The sequence below is a fragment of the Ictidomys tridecemlineatus genome, chromosome 3, assembly GCF_052094955.1.
Source record: "Ictidomys tridecemlineatus isolate mIctTri1 chromosome 3, mIctTri1.hap1, whole genome shotgun sequence".
Taxonomy (NCBI): Eukaryota; Metazoa; Chordata; class Mammalia; order Rodentia; family Sciuridae; genus Ictidomys; species Ictidomys tridecemlineatus.
In genome coordinates, this window is record NC_135479.1 from 49,742,314 (window position 1) to 49,758,683 (window position 16,370).

General features: G+C 44.6%; 1 protein-coding gene across 1 annotated transcript; it reads left to right on the forward strand.

Annotated features, from left to right (window-relative positions):
• The first annotated feature begins 13,330 nt into the window (after positions 1–13,330).
• Positions 13,331–15,119, forward strand: Smim48 (small integral membrane protein 48). The gene is made up of 2 exons (XM_078042718.1): positions 13,331–14,554; positions 14,634–15,119. Exon 1 carries the CDS (start codon positions 13,589–13,591, stop codon positions 13,952–13,954), a length of 366 nt encoding a protein of 121 aa, XP_077898844.1. The 5' UTR covers positions 13,331–13,588; the 3' UTR covers positions 13,955–14,554; positions 14,634–15,119.
• The last annotated feature ends 1,251 nt before the right edge of the window (positions 15,120–16,370 follow it).

Below are 16,370 nucleotides of genomic sequence, written 5' to 3' on the forward strand. Positions count from 1 at the left end.
CTTATAGAATAGAGAATTGAGAATCAGATCCTGGCTCTGCTGTCCTCTAGTTGTGTGATCCTGGAATGGTATAAACCTCTCTGAACCTCAATTTTCCGTACTTGAGTGAAAGGGTTGTTTGATTATGAGGGCTAATGGATGTGAAGTTCCTATACAGTTACTCATTCAGAGAACAATCATTAGGCAAACGAACCTAGCTCCGTTGTGCCCGGGGCTGCTCTAGGTGCCAGTGAGCAGGCAAAGCCAAAGTATCTGCCCTCTAGCAAATGTACATTCTTAATGTCAAGGAGATAAGAAATAGTAAATAAACAAATAGATAAGATCATTTCAGATACTGGGAGGTGCTTTAAGAAAATAAAATTGGTAGGGCTAAGGGTATTGCTCAGTGGTGGAGTGGTAAAGCACTTGCCTAGCATGCACAGGGCCCTGGATTCAGTCCCCAGTGCTGCCAAAGGAAAAAGAAAAAAAAAAAAAAAGAGAAAGAGAGAAAGGGAAAAAAATTGAGGAGGGAGTAGAGGTGGTGAATGAGGGGGTAAAATGACCAGGCAGTTAATAGGTCTACCAGTTAGCCTCCCTTCTACCACAACTGGAGGCTAACTGGTAGACATATTAATGAGCTCCATCAAGGCCTAATTCAAATGTAAAAGGCTTTGAAGCTCCCCTGTGGGAATACCTCCAGCCAACTCCTTTGTCCCAGAGGTAGAAAAAGGAAGGTGGGGGTGAACCCAGATGAAATTATTGGAGGGAAGGTGGGGGTGAACTGAAAGGAAAGAACAATGATCCCCCTGATACCTTCTCCATGCCTGTTTAACAGTTTTTGCTCCAACCTCTGCCCAGAACCATATATAAACTCCTAAACTGGCACACCAAAATGGGTTTTTCTGCTCTTAGGCCCCCTCCCACAGGGCGGGAGTTCTATCTCTTCTTGCTTAAATAAATCTGCTCCATTTACTCTTCCCTTCCATGATTGTCCATGCATTTTTTTTTTAAAGGCAAGCTGGTCCATTTTTATTGGTTTTTTTTTAAATTTTATTTATTTATTTATTTATCTTTTTAGTATTTGGAGGACACAACATCTTAGTTTTGTATGTGGTGCTGAGGATCGAACCCGGCGCGCTACCGCTTGAGCCACATCCCCAGCCCCGATTGTCCATGCATTTTATTCTTCAAAATTTGCAAGACAAGAACCCAAAGGGAGTTGGTGAAGCAGGAGATATAGTCTCATCTCAAAACTGGTTTCAGTGGTTGTATGTACCACTCTAATTAGGATGAGAGGATCTTCCTGAGGGGGTGACATTTAGGTCAGACCTTTGCTCACAGACATCCTTACTATTTGGAGTATTGCTATGGGTTTGTACCTTACAAACACAAGAATTCCGATAACAAGACAGGCAGGTGCAAATAGTGGGAACACAAGATTAAGACAATTATTCTATAAAATGGGCCCACTGTGCTGACCCCCTCATGCTTTCTTTTCCAAGAGGAAATTGACCTGCAGCCCTGCTTTGGACATGCTATATCACATTGTTCAGTAAACTACCTATTATCTGCAAGAGAAATGCAGGCCCGAAATAATGTCAAGAAGAGGAACACAAGTTACCCTAAAGGGGGAACTTTTGTGACTCTTTTCATGAACCATTTCCAAAACTCAGAGAGATAATGATAATTCTTCCTAACCATAAAATCTGTAAGAATTTATGGTTATGAATTAAATTAGAACCAGTGAGCAGGGGCCCGGGTCAGAGTTGTCATGGCAGTGGGAACTTGAAAGGCTGATGTCATCCTTTTGTAGTCAAAATTCAAGAGGTGGACCTGGGCAGGAGTCTCTGGAAACTTCTCTGGGATCCCCAATAAAACTGGAGTGCAGGAGAAGTAGATGGTCCCTCTCCTCTGAGAGGACCCATTTTCTCCCTTGAAAGTGTCTTCCTTTCCCTTTTCTATCCCTTCAAAAGACTCATGCCTGTTACTCTGAGCAACATGTTTGAAATCTTTCTGACTTGATCATAAGAATCAGGTTTGGGAGGGAAGTGTCTTTGTGCTGCCTCAGTTTCCCGAAAGGCCCCAGCTCTGTAACAACAATCTCTATATGTCTCCTTCCATACTCATTTCCAATCTTATTTTGGGGGGCGGGGGCAGGTACACGGGATTGAACTCCGGAGCACTCAACCACTGAGCCACATCCCCAGCCCTATTTTGTATTTTATTTAGACAGAATCTCACTGAGTTGCTTAGCACCTCGCCTTTGCTGAGGCTGACTTTGAACTTTTGATTCTCCTGCCTCAGCCTCCCAAGCCCCTGGGATTACAGGCATGCACCACTGTGTCCACCTCTATTTCCAATCTTCATATCCTTTTATATTCACACTGACAATCTCTTCTTGACCAAACTTTGGTCAGACTCCTCTGAATCCTCTTCCAGATGATGCCTACACTTTATGACTTCTGTGTCCTTTGCCTTGTCTGATTTCAGCAAGAATTCTGCTAAATCAGTGTAGCCAGAATGCCACACTCTCGATATCTGTTCATCCTGAATATCTGATAAGATTATTCATCCCCCAGGTGATAGCTGATCACCCTGCCTGCCTTCAGCAAGAATCTTGTTAGGTCAGTTCAGCAAAGAGCCACTGGACTGACCAGGCAGCCTCACCCAGGAACACTGCCTAGATCCCAACTGGCCTGATTCACCCACCTGCCCACATAAGAAATAGTGCCAAAAGGTGAAATGAATTTTATGCAATTTTATGAAACTGAGGAGAAGCAGCTAGATTACTTCTCCACTGATGTCACAGAAGAGGTTATAATTTGTAGAAGCAAAAGCTAGGTCATATACATATATAGGTTGAGCTAGGCTGTGCTTAGCTACAGAATATGACACAGTTTTACTTTCCTTGGCCTCTGTCATAAGCATGAGGAGGTTTTTATTCTCATCATGAGGAAATTCAGGAGCTCTCTGTTTCATTAGGCCATTTTGTGCTGCTATAATAGAATACCACAGACTAGGTGATTCATAAAATTTTTTTTCTTATTTATTTCAGATCTAGAAGCTGAGACGTGTGAGACTGAGGAGCTGTATCTGGTGAGGGTTTTCTTGCTGCACCATTCCATGATGGAAGGCATCACATAGGGAGAGAGTGCTCCAAAGAGGGAAGAAGGGAGCCTGAACTCAGCTTTCTTTTTTTCTTTTTTTGGTACTGGGATTGAACCAAGGGGCACTTAACCACTGAACCACATAACACCTTTTTGTATTTTATTTAGAGACAGGGTCTTAACAAGGTGCTAGGGCCTTGCTAAGTTGCTAAGGCTGGCTTTGAACTCGGGATCCTCCTGCCTCAGCCTCCTGAGCCACTGGGATTACAAGTGTGTACCATGGCACCCAGTTCCTGAACTCATCTTTCTATCAAGAAACTACCCCCTTGATAACTTATCCACAACCACTATCTGTAGGGACCTCACTCCCATGAAAAGAAGCATCCCTTAAGGTTCAAGGAATAAAACACCCAAGGAGTGAATGAGTTATAGGCAGCCCCCACCCAAAAAGGGCAAATGCTTTCTTAGCTTGTTAGCTGATGAGAGAGTGGCGTGTGCCTTTCCCTAGCCCCTCACTCTCTCACTGGTCTTACTGTTCCAGAAATCAGGTGCATCATAAAACCAGATGCTTGCACCTTGACTCTGCAAGGACAAACAACATAAAGGGTAATACTGTTGAGGGATCACTGAAACAGCCAATTCTCTGGATCCTTAATCTGTTACTTGCATGGTTTGTGTTTTCTTCCGCTCCCCACCTGTGCTTCCTTAATAGCTGCAGACTCATCCTTATCCCAAAGCAAAGATAAATATACAGGAAGAGCTGTGACATTTGGCTTCAGACTGAACACCCTTCCACCAAGAAAACACCTTAGAAAATGTACCCAAAGCCAATCAAAATTCCTAGACCCTAGCTCATCCCTACAAGCAACCTTTTCACATGAATAAAACAGGCTCTCTCCTTTGTCCAGGGAGCCAGGCTGACACACAATGCTATTTCTCCTCTGCTCCAGCTAGAGTTCCCAATAGAGTCTTGTCCCTGTCACCGTTGTGCCTTTGTCTGATTCTTCTGATGGAGAGTACAAAAAAGCCACTGAGCCGATAATGCCAAAGTAATGGCTCAGTGCTCATGGCCCAGTTACCTCTCAACACTATTGCTTTGGGGATTAGTTCCCAGCAAATAGTTCCCTCTTTGGAGGGAAAAATTCAAACATGGCACCTACCTTTTTGATAGTTTTCAATCCAACGACCTACCCCAGTTCCCACAAGTCCCACTGTGTTCCTTGGCTATAAATCAAAGTTGGACCCAATTTTTCTACCCTACTATAAAACCCCATTAAATCCTGAATAAAGTCTGTCTTTCCAATTTACCAAGAGTCATGTCATTTCTTAAATATACACACCCTCACACACAGGGTTTTTGTTTGATTTATAAAATAGGGTTAAATATAAAAGATTACCCTTGCCTCCCGATTTCTCTAACCCCTCTCCATCTGCTCCTGCCACGGGGTCTCCTTAACAGACACACTTCCATCTTTTCTACTATTTTCTCTGCCTGGAATGTTCTTTCCTCCATAGCCACAAGACCAACTCCCTCACCTCCTTTAAGTTTGACTTGAATCTTTCGTTCTCCATCAGGCATACCCTCTCTAATATATTCCACCCCCATACTCTTGATTCCCTCTACTCTACTCTAATTATTTCCATTTTCAAACTCAGAGATTTCCATGCGAAGCACACACTACCACTGATGTATAAATGTATAAATCACTGACGCATTTCACACGCCTTAGGGGAGTCCCAGGCATATGATGATACTCAACAAGTCATTGAATAAATGAATATATATACATAATTTATATCATGGTAACCAGCAGTGCTTCTAGTTATAAATATATATAATTTTCCTTGTTATATTTGGAACTGGGCCCCATTTTTTTTCCCCAACCATAAGACCCCACGGTAGTGGTCCCTGTACCTATCTTGATAGCCCCGGATGTGGATTCTATATACTTAGTTATCCCTGTTCCCTCCTGGAATACCAACTAAAATATCCATAAAGGAATAGAACAAGTACAGTCCCAGAGTAATGAGAACTAGGGGAAAATACAAGAAATGAAGAATGTCAATACAAATATTGGAAGATGGTAAGCAAATATAAGCTCTGCTGTGGCAGAACAGGGAAAGCTAAGCCTGAGCCTGCAGAGTTTCAAAAGAAACCTAGGGGCACTTAACAATTTGCACTGCAGGACCCAGGAAAGATCAGGACCTGGAAGTGAGGGGTCTATCCCACGTGGGCACAGAGATGCCAAAGGTAGCAGGATTTGTTCAAAGTCTGGATTAGGAGCAGCCAGGAGTTAGGCCGCTAGACCTCTCCCATCCTTGCCAGCACTGTGGCTCCCCTAATCCTGCAGAAGGCTTCATGAATGTTGAGTCTCTTTAGGGGCTGAACCAGTCAGACTCCGGATGCAGGAAAATCAGCCACAAATTAGACAGCAGAGTGAGGCCCTGTGCTGTAAAGAATGCAGGGCTTTATTGAAGGTTGACATCCTCCCATTGGGACAGACAGACAGACAGACAGACACACACACACACACACACACACACACACACATACACACAGAGGCACCATTCCTCATTAGACTCTCATGGTGCCAGGATTATAACCTAAGCCGTTCTACTCCTTCTGCTTACTCAAGAGGAGAATCAAAAGCACATGTCCAGCTTTATTAAGGTACAATTGACATACAATATATTTGATGTTTGACATGTGTATACAGCTGTGAATCCACAAGATTTCCTGGGAGCAAAATGTTGGTTTACCAAGGATAAAAGAACCCCAACTGGGGCTGGGGATATGGCTCAAGCGGTAGCACGCTCGCCTGGCATGTGTGCAGCCCGGGTTCGATCCTCAGCACCACATACAAACAAAGATGTTGTGTCCATGGAAAACTAAAAAATAAATATTAAAAAAAAAGAAGAACCCCAATTGCACTGGAAGATTTTGTTCTGCCACTAGGATGATCATACTGAACAACTATCTAAGGGCTCAGGTTGGTTCTTCCCATTTTCTTTTTTCTTTTCTTTTTTTTTTTTTTTATATGGAGGTAAGGATTGAACCTAGGGGCACTTAACTATTGAGCCACATCCCCAGCCCCTTTTCTATTTTTTATTTTGACACAAGTCTCAGGTTGAGGAGGCTGCTCTCAAACTTGCAATCCTTCTGCCTTAGCCTCCTAAGCTGTTGGGGTTACAGGTGTGCGCCACAGCCCTTTATCCTTTTTCTGTTGCTATAATAAAATACCCAAGGCTGGGAACTTTATAAAGAAAAGAGATTTCTTGTGGCTCATACTTCTGAAGAGTAGATGGGCAATTGCCCTTGGAGAGGGCCTCTATTGTGTCACAATGTGGTGAACCATATCATGATGGACCAAGTGTAAGAGGCCAATAGCATGAGAAAGAGAAAGGGAATGAAGGGGGCTAGATGGTTACAATAACTTGCTCTCTCAGAAAATAATCCAGTCCTTTGAGATCTACCACACTCCCAAGAGACAGGCATTAATCCCTTCAGAAGATGGTGTCCCATGACCTTGGAAGTCTCCCCCTGAAAGTCCCTACCACCTCAACATTTCAGTGGGGGGAATTAAGCCTCAATGTGAGTTATAGTGGGGACAAACCTCAGTACATAGTGTCACTTCTTGATTTCCAACTAAGTCTCTTGCCTAGTTTCTCATGTAGCTACACTCGATTTCTAGTTATCCACTGTTCCAGTTATTATGGCTGTATAACAAAGCATCCTAAACTTTAGTGGCTTAAACAATGACAAGATTCCACACAGACACTGCAAAATGGGAACTTGTCTTAGTTCCACTCAAATTAGATGAAGAAGCTCAAAAGCTGGGGACCTGAGTCATCTAGAGGCCGCTCATTCACATGTCTGGTGGCTGAGGCTTGCTGTGAGTTGAGATGTTAGCTGGGTTACTGGCTGGAACACCTGCACAGTTCCAGTTGTAAGCAACATGATGGTTGGGTTCCAAGGGTGAGCATTCCAAGAGAATCAGGCAGAAGCTGCATCCTTTTATGATCAAGCCTTAGAAGCCACATTGCTTCCTTTCTACCATACTCTAATAGAGCAATCATGCCCCCAGTCCAGATTCAAGGGGAGGAACTTAACCCCTACCTCTCAGTGGTTGGTAGGTCAGTCACTCTGCAGGAAGAGTTTGTGACATACTTATTGGGAGTAGCCAACTTCAGCAAATGCAATATATTGCAACTTTGAAACCTCTCTCTCTTGCATCTTAAATGCCCTTGACCCAGGAGTTCTTTAACTGACAACCAGGTTTACCATCATTCCACTTAGAAGAGAGTGTCTGCCCTTCCCCTGGCTCTCTTCCCATGTGTTGGTTCTCAAGAGACACATATATCTTTCAGAATCTCAGGTTATGGACTTTGAAGACACCTCTGACAATTTTGATCTATGAGTAGGTCAGAAAAAAAGCAACTTAGACCCCAATGATGGACCCAAGACACATTCCAGGGAGACCTTTATGAGTCAAGAATCCAGTCCATGGCTGATCTCAGAGTGAGTTCATTCACTCACATCAAGGATCCCATTTAGAAGAAGAGGGCCACCGCTATTCCCAGGAGGGCCTGTCTTGGAGGCTTTCTGGCTACATTTCATAGTTATTATCAGCTTATCCTGGTCCATCTTCCTGGCTTCTTTTTTCTTTCTTTTTTCAATAGAGAAGTCAGTGGGTATTAGGTAGAGGCGGAAAATTACTTCCTCAGGATGAAGGTGATGGTATAGCAAAGTGGTAGAGATGACAGGAACAAGTGCAGGATCATTCTTAACTATGGTGGGAAGTTGGAGGGTGTTTCAGGATTGTTGGGTTTGGATGAATTCAGTGTAGATTAATTTTCTTTTCAAGGTGGGCTACTTGAAACATGGAGATGTCCACATGACCCTGTCAAAGAACTCATTCAAGAGTTGTGGATTTCATGCTTCCGTTGAGTCTGACACCTGCTGGGGTTGTGGAAGCCCATACTGAGGTCCATGTTTTTTTTGCAGGAAAAAGCAGGCAGAGAAGAGGTTCCCAGGGTCAAGGGCCCTCTGGAGTCTGTAGGTAATACTTACTCCAATGATGGGTAACTTAGAGTTGTGTACATACTCTGGTCTAGGATCTAATCCTGGAGCAGGGGAAATAATAGGGTCCTATGGAAACAGTCATCACCTGTGCTCTGGTGGACTCTACAATCATGGAGTCCTACTGAGTGCAACCAGCAGGTTAGCTCCAGGAAGGTAGGAACCCAGAGGAGGGGAGCTGGAGAGAGACACTGCCAGAGAGAACATGAGGGCAAGAGGCTGGCACTGGTATTGATGCTGGACTATTATTCAGGAGACCAGCTCTGTTCCTGGTTTCCTAGCAACTGCTGTTCAGCAGGTGGTTGCTAAGCAATATGGGGCCATCCAGACAGTTGGGTAAGGACCTTAGTCTTGTGGGCACCAACTAAAATATCACAGGATACACCTATTAATTGCTTTTTGCTGCACAAACACACACACACACAGACACACACACACACACACACACACATCAATGGTACACAAGATCTGGAAAAATGAGAAAGAGGTTACCCATGAATTCAACGTCCAAATAAGGTAAAAATTACCATCTTTACTCTTTCCACCCCAGTCTTTCTCTGCAGGAGCATTTTTTTTATTGTCCTTTTAAATCTTACTTTTTGACTTTGATTTGGATTATCACAAGAATCCCTCAAGCCATATATGAGTTTTCAGGATACTCATTTCTGATGACTGGATGACTCATGCAGTAGCCACAGTTTTGTTTTGTTTTTCCAGAGCTCGGGATGGAAACCATATTACACTCCAGCCCTGGGTGCAGCATCATCTAATTAACTATTCTCCTCTTGTTCCGACAATGAGTTTGCTTCCATTTTTTTTTCTTTGCCATGATGAACAGTACTGCAATACGCATCCTCTTGCTTTTCTTTCTTTTAGATCGTTGCATCAAAATCAATATTAAGGGATGGGCTGATTATATAAAAGGACATGAATATTCTCATGACAGTCTGTCTTGTTTGACTGCTTCCCTCACAGCTGGTTTCCGTTTCCTCCAGAATGAGAAATGGACTGATTGTACCCCACCTGCAAAGTATTGACATTTCTTCACTTGTTAAGTGGGAAACTGAGACCCATTGGAGAGAAGGAATTGGCCCAAGGTCACACAGAACTAGTTCTAGGTCCCTGGTCTGACTCCCCTCTTGGACATCAGCACAGACACTTCCATCACTGAGTTTGGTCAAGTCAGGAAGGTTCTATGTGCCTCCTCATCTATCTACCAGCTCTTATTGCACAGTGCAGGCTATAGTGTAACTCTTTTCTCAACCAAACATTTTGAGAGTGTGTTTGTGTTGAAAGATAGAAAAATACTTTATAAGTCCTGTCTGAAGGAGAAGATTCTTGGGGATAGTTAGACAAGTCACTACTGACACAAATCCCAGGCCCTTTTACTTGGACTGGTGACTTAGCTGGTCTCATAACTAATCAGAACAACCCATCGCTTGATGTGGTGGCACATCTCTGTAATTCCAGCGGCTTGGGAGGCTGAGGCAGGAGGATTGGTGGTTCAAAGCCAGCCTCGGTTTTTAGCATGGCTCTAAGCAGCTTAGTGAGACCTTGTCTCAAAATAAAAATAAAAAGGGCTGGGGATGTGGCTCAGGGGTTAAGCACCTTTGGGTTCAATCCCTGTTACAAAAAAATAAAATAAAATAAAAAAGAACAACCTATTATATTATAGAAGTGTGGTTGCAACAGAGTTTGGAACCAGGCCCCAAGTCTCTTCATTAAATGAATGTTGCAATGTGGCAGGCCTTGTGGATATAGCTACAAATAAGGACCACTTAGTCCCTAGGGTTATGGAGCTCATGGTCATTTGCTGGTAGTGAATGGAGTGATGAGGCAGAGTAAGACAATTTTATTTATTTATTTATTTATTTTTATGTGGTGCTGAGGATCCAACCTAAGCCCTCATGCATGTAAGGCAAGCATTCTACCACTGAGCTACAACCCCAGTCAATTTGAAATTGATTCTTTACAACTTTGTGGCAAAATATACATAAAATACAATTTACCATCTTAACTCTTTTTCCCTCTGCCTTGGCATTACTTGGGATCAAACCCAGGGCACTCTACCACTGAACTGCATCCCCAGCACTTTTAATTAATTAATTTTTTTTTTGGAGCGGGGAGATACTGGGGATTGAACTCAGGGGCACTCAACCATTGAGCCATATCCCCATCCCTATTTTGTATTTTATTTAGAGATGGGGTCTCGCTGAGTTGCTTAGCACCTTGCTTTTTTGCTGAGGATGGCTTTGAACTCACTATCCTCCTGTCTCAGCCTCCCAAGCTGAGGTGATTTACAGGAGTGCTCCACCACACTGTACCATGGCTTATATTAAATGTCTCTTGCATGGCTTTTGGTGTCTGACTTTAAATTTTCTTTTGTCAAAACTCAAGAACCGAGTAAGATTTGGAGTTTTAGCTTCCTGCTTTCCTGTGATAGTGGTACACACCTCCAGCTACTCAGGAGGTTGAGACAGGAGGATTACAAGTTTGAGGCCAGCCCTGAGCAATTTAGCAGAGCCTGTCTCAAAATAAAATAAAAAGGACTGGGGATGTAGCTCAGTGCTAGAGTACTTTTGTAATGTATGTGAGGGCATGGGTCTGATCCCCAGTACCAAACAATCAAACAAAATTCACCTACTTTATGTAAGACAGTTAATTTTAGAAAATGTATAGAAGTGTGCAATCATCACTGCAATGCAGTTTTAGAACATTTCTATCACTAAAAAGTTGTCTTGAAACTGCAGTTAATGGTTTCTTCTACTCCAGCCCCAGGTGATCACTAATCTGCTTTCTATCTCAATAAATGTATCTTTTCTGGACATTAAATATAAAAGGATCATATACTCTGTGGTCTTTTACATCTAGCTTTTTTCTACTTAGTGTAATGTTTTTGAGGTCCATACAAATTTAGCATGTATCAGTAGTTCACTTCTATTTATTGCTGAATAGTATTAATACTATTTAATTGCATAGATAAACCATATATATACTTTTTATCCAGTCACCATTTGATGGATATTTGGATTGTTTCCAGTTTGGGGCTATTACCAGTAATGCTGCTATGACTATTCCTGCACTAGTTTCTATGTCATCATATGCTTTTGTTTCTTTCATGTAGAAACCTAGGAGTGGAATTGCTGGGTCATATGGTAAGTGTATGCTAAACCTTTTATGAAGCTACCAGTTTTTAGTGGACTAGGATTAAGAGAATCCATATTTTGCAGCTCTTGTAGTTGGAGTTTTAAGTCTCCTTTTGTTAGCAGCAGAATGTGAGTCTGCTGCAAAGAGCTAATCCTTTGGCTGAGCCATTCATTCAAAAAAAATTAAGTGAATACCTACCACTACCTCGTAGTGTCTGCCTATGCAAGAAATCCTTGGCAGCTTGGCCCAGTGGCACACACCTCTAATCCCAATGATTCAGGAGGCTAAGGCAATACCAGCCTTAACAATTTAGAGACTGAAAGGAAAGTGACCACAACATTTGGAGCAACCAAGAGATCTTTATTGCAGCAGTGAAATAGAGGTGAAGAGAGAGAGAGAGAAGAAAGAGAGAGCAAGAGAAAGAGAGAGCGAGCACAAGAGAGAGAGGCCCTGCAGGAGGGAGTTTTTATAGCCCAAATCTAATGGGGTCTCTGGGTCTGCAAGCTGCCTTGTTGGCACACAAGGGGGGTTGAGTGTTCAGCCTTAAGGGGTGGGGGGCAAAGCGCTCAGCCTTGAGCAGGGGCTTGGGCCTTTGGGCTTGAAGCAAACAGGTGATAAAGAACCAGACAGAGGGTTTGAGTGGCCAGGTCATCCTGCAGCTAACTTTGTTTGGCATGCCCTGCAGACAACTTACTCAGCCTGTCCTGCACCTAACAGAGACCCTGTCTGAAAATCAAAAACAAAAACAGACTGGGGATGTAGCTCAGTGGAGAAGCATCATTGGGTTCGATCCCCAGTACCAAAGGGGTGGGGGGAGAAGTCTTTGGCAACACTGTAAGACTGAGAAAAACAGCATCCTGGACCTGAGTCCTAGTGGAGGATCCAGCGGGTGAGGTAACAAGTTCCCTGATGGCAGTTAAAGTCCCATGAGTTGCATTTGCCAGGGTCTGCAAAAGGACCCCTCTGACCCACTGGGACCATATAAAACCAAGTTCTCCATTCCACTAACCCAGCCTTGGAACCTCAGATGCAACAGAGATGTCAGGAGATGGTAATGCCCAATGACTGTGGCAGTACTAGTGGAAGCCAGAGAGGGGCTTGAGTTAGCAGAGGGGAGGGTGGGGCAGGGTGGTGAGGGTGGGAAAGAAATGGGCTCAGATAAGAGGTCTTTGAAAGGATTTGGGTTCATGCCCAAACGCTGGAGTCCATATGTAGTTCAATAGCAAAAAGAGAAAGCAGGATGTAGGGGTTGAGGATCATGCTCAGCATGCCCAAGGTCCTAGGTTCATCCTCTTGTGCAAAAGCCAAAACAAAACAAACAAAACAACAACAACAAAAACAAAAACACAATGTATAGATACAAATGTGGATGGGTAGAGAAATAAAGAGGGAGGGAAAGGCATCAACTCTTTAACGGTGCAATTGTAGGACCTTGAAATTGTTAAGTGTTTTTTATATTGCTTATAAATTTTAAGTTTTCTACAAGATTTCCATTTCATGTATCATAATAATAATAATAATAATAATAATAATACAACTCTTCAATGAATATTTGTTTTAGCTGGGCGGTGGCGCGCGTCTATGATCCCAGCACCTTTAGAGGTTGAGGCAGGAGGATTGCAAGTTCAAAGCCAGCCTTGGCAACTTTACGGAGGCCTTAACAACTTAGCGACACCTTGTCTCAAAATAAAAAATAAAAAGGGCTGGGGATGTTGCTCAGTGGTAAGCACCCCTGGGTTCAACCCCTGGTACTTAGTAAATAATACTAATACTAATACTAATACTAATACTAACAATAGTTTTAGGAAGGAGAAGTAAACCCTGGGGAAGCTCGCACGCAGCTGGTGCCTGGTGGTCTGCATTCCAGCTTCCTGCGCGCCAAGCCCTCTTTTCCCGCCAGGGGTTCCCAGCTAGCTTCCAGTGCCTGCATCTACGCCTGTGTGGTTGCCAGGGAGACAAAACCTGGCTTTGTGGAGACTTGCTAGCCTCTGGCCCCTGGCCGGGGAGCTGGAACTGGGAGAGCCAACCTCTGCAACAGGCAGGGGGCAGAAGGAGGAGTCAAGGGAAGTGGCGCCTCCGCTGAGAGGCCCAGCATACCCTGCAGAGGCCCTCTACCTCACTGGCTCCGCCCCCTGTGCCCCCACTCTGGGTAGTAGAAATACAGCTGCAGCTCCAGCCGCCGCCCACTGCATTCAACCCGGTTCGGACTTGACTGTCGAGTTTGGATTTGATTGCCTGGATCCAGCAGACCCCCACCTGCCCGAGCCCAGTGCCAATGGCTGACGGTCTCTTTCAGCGCAAACCCTGGGGCACCGAACACATGCCCACCGACTCCGACCCTGAGTCCGAAGGCCTGTTTGATAAGCCTCCCCCAGAAGATCTTCCAGCTGCCCGCGCGCCCAAGTCGGCGTCTGCTGCGGGCAAGAAGTCTGGTCGGCGTGCAGGCGGGAAGGCGCAGGGGATCCGCGCCGGGCAGCCCCCCAAGGCCACCGCTCGTCCCCAGCTCAAGGAAGAGGCGCCTCCACTGGACGAGGGCTGCTATCTCGATCATTTCCCGCACCTCTCCATCTTTATTTACGCGGCTATCGCTTTCTCCATCACCTCTTGCATCTTCACCTATATCCATTTACAGCTTGCCTAAGTCGGTAGGGCGGGAAGGGGTGGGCGCAGAGGGGAGGGGGGAGGGAAAGGGAAAGAAGGGCGCAGCAATTTGTTGTGGAGATTAGCTGCACCCCCTTCATCTAGCTTTCGATGCTTGTTTCTTTTTATCTCTGTTGTCGCTCTCTTTGTCTAACTGTCCATCAGGAGGAGGAAGGTCCAAAGTAGCCATTGGCAAAAAAATAACGGTGCAATAGCACCCGCAGACAGGGGGCGGGGGCACAGCCTGCTCCTAATGTTTAGAATGCTGGGGTGCAATTGAACCCCGTTTATAGTTAGGATAAAGTCGCTGTAACCTACCACTTTGTGATGTGGGGGCTTGCGCAGCGAGCCCAGCATTTTGTGCTTGGTGAGCCCAACCTTCTGTTCTTCAAGGGATGAGCCAGATCTGGGCCCACGGCCTTCCAGAGAGGGTCCCATGGGAAGGATTGGCGCCCTGGCCCAGATTGGGCCAGAGCCCTGTGATGCTGCATGACCCCCAGAAGGAGCCAGCTGTGACTCAGAGTTGGCGCAGTCAGTACTCAGAGCTCGGGGAGCTGGCGGACCTGGCTGAGCAACGGGCACCGCTGGAACCCTGGACAAGGTGAGGGGCATTTGTCAAGGTATGGTGCCACACCTCCCGGGTTCCGACTGATCCGGAATGTGCGCTTTTCCTGCCTCAGGCTTTGTTGTCGCTGCCAGGCGGAGCCAAGACCTGTAGCCAGAGGACCATCGTTCCAGAAAGCCACGCTCAGGACGTATCGGAACTGCGTGGGATCTGCAGCTGCACACCTCCCAGGACGCAGGCCGATTTCGCTGGGTCCACTAAATGAGACTGGAGGCCCTAGCTGGGGTTCACGGGAGATCTCTACTTGGGGACTCTGGGGGTAGTTTCACTCTATTCAGTAGCCCTTCCCAAACTATGGGACCCAAGATGAAGGGGCTGGGGGATGTGTCCATTGAAGAAATCCTGCAGAGGGTTTGTCATCTTCGACCCAAAATTCTAATACTAGAACCCACTGTGGCAGGTTATTAACCCACTTGCTTTCTTTGTTTGCTCATGAATGTCAAATGTCCAAATACAGCACTATAACACTGCATATTCTTTACAGAAATATCTGTAATCGTGGCACCTCTAATGGAATAAATCTTTTTCAGTCTCCTCTGTATTTAGTTCTCCATTAATTTCCAACTGTACAATGGGCCCCTTCAGACTTCCTAGTCTGCTCCAACATGCCAGGATCCAATCCTGCTGTCTCCTAACAGCAGGTCTATTACTCCTCAGGATTTAGTCCCCACTTGCTTCCATATCAAGACACTTCTGGCCCAGTTCAGTCCCCCAATTAAGCTCCGGCATTTGCCCTTTCATCCAGCTTAGGTTTTTATAAACTGTTTTCCAATAATAAAGCCTTGTCATTTCCCAATTTTGATTTCCCCTAATCCCATATCACTGTGTACCTTGGTATCTTGCCCCTCTACATCTTACTTCAATGCTACAAGTGTGCCATCCGCTGTTTCCCTAACATCAGCCTGTGCTTTATAGCCACAGTTTAAAATAATTTCCTCCAACAATTGGTGACACCATTTCTTCAAATCACAGCTCTTAGGTACCTCAATATACACCTCTTTTCCAGTTTTTAAACTTGTATATTGGATCTTCTACTATCCCTTAGTATTGATTCCCACTGAATCCCAAGATATGGCCTAGTGTATTGCAAACATTTGCTCCTATTGTTTCTCATTCACATATGCCCTATTATCTCTTATTTAACAATCCTTTGGTGACTTCAGAATATGATCCCCCAATATCCTTTGGTCACCTAATCACCTGATGACAGACTCCTTTCCCATCCCAAAACCAAAGTCCTCTGTTCCTCAATCTTTGTTATTGTTCCATAATAACTTTTGTGCTACCAAATCTGGGTCTCCATTTTCTATCCCATATTCAAATATCTGGTTGCTTTGCTGATACTATGATTAGATCCTGGGGCTGGGGATATAGCTCAGTTGGCAGAGTGCTTGCCTTGCATGCACAAGGCCCTGGGTTTGATACCCAGCACCAAAATCAATCAATCAATGGTTAGATCCTACTGCCTCTACAATCTTTTAATAGTGACTTTAATACTCCTAAATATCCAGGCCCATTGAATCCCCTTATTTCAGAATCTACTGCATTTCTCCCCAGTTGGTCTAATGCTGCACTCTGACGTTCCTTAACATTCACTGCTATCCCCACCCTGCACCAAGATTCCATTACTCTTCTCATAGCCTCATATTTTTTTCTATTCACCCATTACTTTTCTCAAAAAAATACACACACACACACTCATACACACACTCTTTTTTCATATGTATACCTATTTGTTGGAGCAGGGGGATGTTGGGGATTGAACCCAGGGGCACTTTATCATTGAGGTACA

Bases quoted from the DNA above. Each gene is read 5' to 3' on its own strand.
- Smim48 (XM_078042718.1), top strand. From the start codon at position 13,589: ATGGCTGACGGTCTCTTTCAGCGCAAACCCTGGGGCACCGAACACATG.